This window comes from Notolabrus celidotus, chromosome 6 (assembly GCF_009762535.1).
Source record: "Notolabrus celidotus isolate fNotCel1 chromosome 6, fNotCel1.pri, whole genome shotgun sequence".
Taxonomy (NCBI): Eukaryota; Metazoa; Chordata; class Actinopteri; order Labriformes; family Labridae; genus Notolabrus; species Notolabrus celidotus.
This window is the reverse complement of record NC_048277.1, coordinates 34879591-34886200: the sequence shown is the minus strand read 5'-3', so window position 1 is coordinate 34886200 and position 6610 is coordinate 34879591. Positions and strand designations below refer to the sequence as shown.

At 37.4% G+C, this 6610-nt stretch overlaps 1 protein-coding gene across 1 annotated transcript; it reads left to right on the top strand.

The window, feature by feature from the left end:
- The first annotated feature begins 613 nt into the window (after positions 1-613).
- Positions 614-6586, top strand: psma1 (proteasome 20S subunit alpha 1). Its single transcript, XM_034686212.1, has 10 exons — positions 614-751; positions 1647-1691; positions 1797-1898; positions 3604-3707; positions 3801-3889; positions 4002-4072; positions 4203-4332; positions 4588-4667; positions 5919-6023; positions 6300-6586. Exons 1-10 carry the CDS (start codon positions 749-751, stop codon positions 6360-6362), a joined length of 792 nt encoding a protein of 263 aa, XP_034542103.1. The 5' UTR covers positions 614-748; the 3' UTR covers positions 6363-6586.
- The last annotated feature ends 24 nt before the right edge of the window (positions 6587-6610 follow it).

The following is a 6610-nucleotide window of genomic DNA, read 5'->3' as shown; positions in this document are numbered from 1 at the left end:
AAATATAAAAACTAATAGTTAGAATAAATAGAATAATAAAACAACATTAAAATCAATATAAAAGTAAAGTAATACAGAAAAAACAGACTGAATTAATACATTCTTAGTTTACATTTAAAAGTCTCAATATAAGTGTTTCCTTGATTGATGATGTTTCGCATTTTTTTTTAAATAAAATTGTAAACATCAGAAATATTGACTCACTACCCCTCTTCAAATCAAGACTCAAAACCCATATGTTTCAATCTGCATTCTCTGTTTCTCTCTGTTTAATTCCACTCCTTCATTTTAACTTGGTGTTACTTCGCTTGTTGTTTTTATTTATTTTATTGTGTTATTGTATTTATTGTGTTTTAATCTCTCTGTAAAGTAGCCTTGAGGCGCTTTTAAATCAAATGCATTATTGTTGTTATTATTATTATTATTTATAATAAAAATGTAAGCGGTTTATGATGATTTTATCTTTGATTTGGCAAAAAATGAACGACTAATGAATTTGTACTGGGTTTTTTTTTCTTCTTTAAAAATGCACATGCTCTATTTAGTTACTTATAAAATATAAAAAGTATTAAATTAGATGATAAAAATATAATTTAGATGATTTTCTGCAGTTTTCAATCTTGACTTTTTCCAATCAGTGATTAAAAATCTGTGCTCGATTATTTCATCCTGGCGGCGCATCCAGGAAGCTAAATCGAGTGAAGATCACAGCACAGGCGGAGGAAACGAGACTCTTCCTACAGCAGAGATGGTGAGTGTGAATGAAAATCAAAATGCTTCCATTAATTGAACTTTATAGAAAGTAACCAAAGAGACAAAAACTACCATCAGGGGATGTTTTATACTTTAAGAGGAAGTCTAAAGCTCGGGGTTGAGTTGCTCACTGTAAGCTAGCTTTAGCACTGTGAGTAAGCAAAACAGCTAGCAGCGTGTAAGCCGGCTAACTGACGTAAGCTCAAAGAAACGAGTAATGGCTGATATTTATAAGAAGTAAAGAATTAATCACAGCTGAAACTAACTATATATATGTAAAGTAGCTCTAATTAACAGAGTATGATTGTTATGTAACTTAATTCGTAAGCTAGCAGGCTAACGCGGAGTGGCTACCAGAAGTTAGCTTAGAGCTAGCATGAATTTGTAGTGTCACCTCTTTTACTTTCGGTTTCTCTAAACTCACCAAACTCTCGCTCCAAACTTTAAACTTTTGGTGAAGTCGATTCAAACAACTCGGATCACTTGTTAGCAGCTGTGTTGATTCAGCAAACTTAATCACAACCTGCTTTAAATCAAGTCAAAGTGGACGAGCTCCCTGCAGGATGAAGTCAGACTGGCAGCTAGCATCATAACAACTCTGATAGTTTGATGCTTGTGTTTGGTTACAAGGATCTATCAGGTAATTGGCTGCACACAATAATGAGGTGATGAATTATTTAAGTCGTGGTAGAAACTCAAAACCTGATTCTGGAAAAGTCCAGGAAGCACTCAGACCTGCAGAGGAGTCGTGTAGCATTGAGTCTGTCACAGAAAGCTCATGATGATGGTTCAAGACAATTATGTAAGCTGCTTAGTTGAGTGTTAATGTGCTAAAAAGAGGCTTTAAATGAATTCGTCCCACAATGTAAGGCTTGTTTTGTTTTCATCTTCAGTTCCGCAACCAGTACGACAACGACGTGACAGTATGGAGCCCACAGGTGAGTCTTTGTTTGCATCAACTTCTGTCTTTAAAGAAAGTAAACAATGCATCAGTAAAGATTCAGCATCCACAAGTTTAAAATGATGTTCCTTTGTTTGTCCAGGGTCGCATTCATCAGATCGAGTATGCCATGGAGGCAGTGAAACAAGGGTCTGCAACTGTAGGACTGAAATCCAAAACCCATGCAGTCCTTGTTGCACTAAAGGTAACAGCGTCTGTTCTTAGGAGGTTCACAAAATCTTAAACTCTAACATGTTTTGTTAAAGATGTTCCCAAAAAGAGCAGTCAAGGTTTACATGACGATGCATGAACACTAACTCCTTTCACGTTCTGGGATCATGACACCCGGCCCGCCCCCGTGGGAAATCAGGAAGCGATGCAGCACTAGTGTTGTGTTTGACAAGCAGTGACAAGCCTCCTTGATGAGAAAAAAGGTCTTCTGAATGCCTCAAAGTCCTGCCTGATGGTTCTCTTAACAGGACCACTGATATTCACATTTATTATCGATGATAACTGAGTTATCTCACATGCCACTTCAAGCCAATAACACAGCTGATTCAGAGAATCCTCTCTCCACCCCGTTTCAAACTATCACGCATGATCACGTGGGTTTTATTTTCCCTCATGTGAGGTTAAACCCAATTAGTGGATGAGATTATTTGCTAGAAGTGTGAAGGATGCAGGGAATCATCTTTGAGGGACTGAAAATGAAAATGTGTCTGTTGTTATGATGCATGAGGTCCCTTCGATTTTATATTTAACTGTTTAGAAAGCCAGTTATGTTACCTTAATCATAACAAGTGTAAAGTTAGACACTACATTATGTTAGTATTACTAAGTCATGTTACATTCAGATCAGTATGCCCATCTGCTGTTGCTCATTGGGCTTGAGTTTGCCATTTAATGCTGGCAGCATATTTTTTGAGCATGCAGCACCTTGAGGTTATTCTGGAGACATTTCTGGGCAGTGTTTGTCATTTTTTTAAGATGATTTCATAATAATAGTCATATATTTGCATCAAGCAAGAATATTAGTCCACTCCCATGTTGATAAGTGTTTAAAACTTGACAAATATCCTTTTTTTTCAAAGAGATAAAAACATGCAGTTCATTTTTAATGTAAGTTTTTTTTTAAGTTATGTTTTTCAGGCTTTTTTGCCTTTATGACAGGTCAGCTGAAGAGAGACAGGAAACACGGGGAGTAGCGAGCGGGGGAAGACATGCAGAACATGATCGCGGTCAGGAATTGAACTGGTGCCCTCTGTGTAGAGGACTATAGCCTCTGTATGTGGGGCCCTCAGACTGCTAGGCCACCAGCACCCCACGTACAGTTCATTTAAGGAATTATCATGACTTGACTTTGAACAATCGTGATCAATCACAGTTCAAAAAACATTTAGAGCCCTAGTCCTAGTGTGTTTTTTTATTCTGTGTTACAGCTGTGATACTGGAATTACTTTGTAAACATGTATTCAATACTAGTGTGAGACTTTAGTGCTGTGGTTTGAATACTTGGCTCAGATTAAACTCTGTCTACGCTCACACTAACACGTAAAGCAACAAAGGCTCAAGACTTCCATACGGAGTAGATTTAGATATGTCTGTCATCAATGTTTACTCAAGATAGATGGAGAGGTGCTCATTTTTAAATTAAAGCTTCTTCATTCAGAAGAGGACCTCTGCAGCTTCCTCTAAAACCTCTGGAATGATGGATGTAAAAGAAATCCTCTCCAAAAATAAGCAAACCAGCTGAGCAAGATTGCATAATGAAGACATGCCTCTCTTTAACACCTCTTTGACTCTTTGTAGCAACATTTAAATACATCAAGCTTATAAAAACACCTGTGCAGCAGAGTCAGAGTCCATCATTAAGAGTTCGATCATGTATAATTGTTTTCTTTTGTCTCCAGAGAGCTCAGTCTGAACTGGCAGCCCACCAGAAGAAAATCCTCCACGTGGATAATCACATTGGCATCTCCATCGCTGGACTGACGGCTGATGCTCGGCTGCTCTGGTGAGTCACAAACGTCTCGATGGTCTGAATAAAAGTTTCAGTAAAGCTGAACAAACTTAACTCATTGTTGTTGTTGTGATTTTCTTCCTGCAGTAACTTCATGCGTCAGGAGTGCTTGGACTCGAGGTTTGTGTTCGACAGGCCCCTCCCCACATCACGCCTCGTGTCTCTCATTGGCAGCAGTATCCTCTAAACTTCTACCAGCAGTCACTTTTGCTTGCTTTCTTCGTGTGAAATGTAACTGTTACTGTGAAGTAAAATAAATGTGAGTAGCATCCTTAACTGAGCCTTCAGAAACCCAAATCCCAACTCAGAGGTATGGAAGGAGGCCCTACGGCGTCGGGCTCCTCATTGCTGGCTATGATGTAAGTTCACAAACTCAAATGTCTCACTGTCTTTTTAATTCATCCATCAAATGTTTTTTACCCTGTGAGAGAAGAACAGCTTTAAAAATCTTGGATGCAAAATCTGACTCGTATGTTGTTTGTCATCCAGGACATGGGACCTCATATCTTCCAGACTTGCCCCTCAGCCAACTACTTTGATTGCAAAGCCATGTCCATCGGAGCGCGCTCTCAGTCTGCTCGCACCTACCTGGAGAGATGCATGGACAAGTTTTCTGACTGTAAGAAGACATCTCTGTGCCCTGGTTTCAGTCATAATGAGAGCTTTTAAATTGTGCCACTGAATGGGATTGTTCTTGTGTCTCTTTTAACATTTTATATTACATTTTCCTGGGATTATAGTGTCATGCAAAATGTTAGTTGTAGAAAATGAACACACAAGTATTTCATCTGATCTCTTAAAGCAGTGTCATAGCTCCAACATAGAAAATCACAGCACCAAGTTTTCATTAACGGAGCTTTGTTTTTGTTCTCAGGTAATCTGAACGATCTGGTCCAGCATGGACTCCGTGCTCTCAGAGAAACCCTCCCCACCGAGCAGGACCTTACCACTAAGGTAACCAAGCCTTGTCTGACACTCAAGTATGGTTCTCTGCTACACACATCCAGGCTCATGATAGGTCATTCAATTTACTCTTCAATGGGACATTCACTCATCCTGTCCTGTCTGTGATGAGACCGGTTTATCAACAGAAAAAGTACTATAAAAAAATATGGCAGAATTATAAATATATCTCCAAAGTGTTACCTGAAATACAGTTGAATCATGGAAATGTAAGACTACATGAACTTAAAGGAATTTGACATGATCCATATGCAACAAAAATGCTCATAAAACCCATAACTGTAAAGAACTTTCTATAAATGAGGTCCTCTAATGCTTCCCTTTTAAATTTCCCTCGTGTTCCTCACAAGTGCTGGCTAGAGAGCTTTCTGTTTTTATGCCCCTAAACTCTGAACTCTCGTCCTCTGGACAATAAAACATAAACTAAAGACTAGAGGCTCACCTTTTTAATCTGACTTTTAACTTGGTGTCATTGGTTTTTAGACCTGGACTGCATTATTTCCATCGTTTTAGCATCAATTTTAAATTATTATTCAGTCCTTCTTTAAATTGTATTTAATTGTAATTATTAAACTATTTTTCTAGTATTAATCTGATTACATTTAATTGATTTATTTTATTTGAAAGTATTTTATTTTATTTGAAAGTATTTTATTTCATTTGAAAGTATTTTATTTTATTTGAAAGTATTTTATTTTAAAGTAATTTTTTTTTGTCATTCAACTTTTTATAGCATTTTTTAAAGTTTTTTTTTGTTTACCACAAGTTGAAAAATTATATATAAGATATACAAAAACAAAAAAACAAAACATATAATAATAATAATAATAAATAAATACAAAATAATATGAAAGATAATAATGAAATAGCATACCTAATTTTCTCGGTGATGTTTAGAGGTTAACATTTATAGTATTTCATGTTGCAATATTACATTTCATAATCATACATGACGTTCATCAGATATAGAGGACAAATTAATTCCACATCGGATACCATGTGTACCAAAGTATTTTATTTATTTTATTTTAAAGTATTTTGTTTTTAAATATTTCATATCACATTCCTCTTTCTTGTTTTAGTCTTGCAGCATTTTCCCTCTTGCTGTTTTCTGTCTCTGTTCTTTTGTGAAGCACTTTGGGCTGCATGCTTGAATGGATGAAAGGTGCTCTTTCAATACAATATAAAAACAAATATGTAGTCACATCCAGGCCATTATTAATGTACGATTCTCTCTTTCAGAATGTTTCTATCGGCATCGTGGGGAAGGAGATGGAGTTTGTCATTTATGACGATGATGATGTCGCCCCGTTCCTGGAGGGACTGGAGGAGAGGCCACAGAGAAAGGTACAACAAGTAGAACTGTTGGTGTTAAAGTCTGCCAAACAACTTGATTGACACCATTTGGTCTGACTAGAGCAGCTTATAATCTACACACCTGTTTTTTTCATTACGGTTGAGTACTTCTAACTCTCATTTCAGTCAAACTCTTGATAATATAAACATTAAGTTGCACTTTGTTTCTTAAGGCATCAATTCAGAGATGCATCTGTCATACACCTTCATATTTCTCAGTCATGTTTAAGTTTTAGACTCTGACGGTCGTGTATTTCTGTGTCCCAGGTTGCCCAGCCCGCAGACGAACCTGCAGCCGCACCAGCACCTGACGAGCCAATGGAGCACTGAGGCGGTTTTCAGGGGGGGGGCGGGGAAACAACCCGCAGACCAACAACGTGACACTTAATGCAACTCACCACAGTAACTGATGGAGGGGAAAGTTGTTGTGTTGACGTGCCACTTGCTAAACTGTTCATCCAAATTCTTCTCTGCAAACATCGACCTGTGTGATGTTGCTTTTGTATGAGTAAATGTACCATTATACAAGTAATAAACTCTTTTTTTGAATTGTGCTGCTGCTCTCTTTATTACATCCT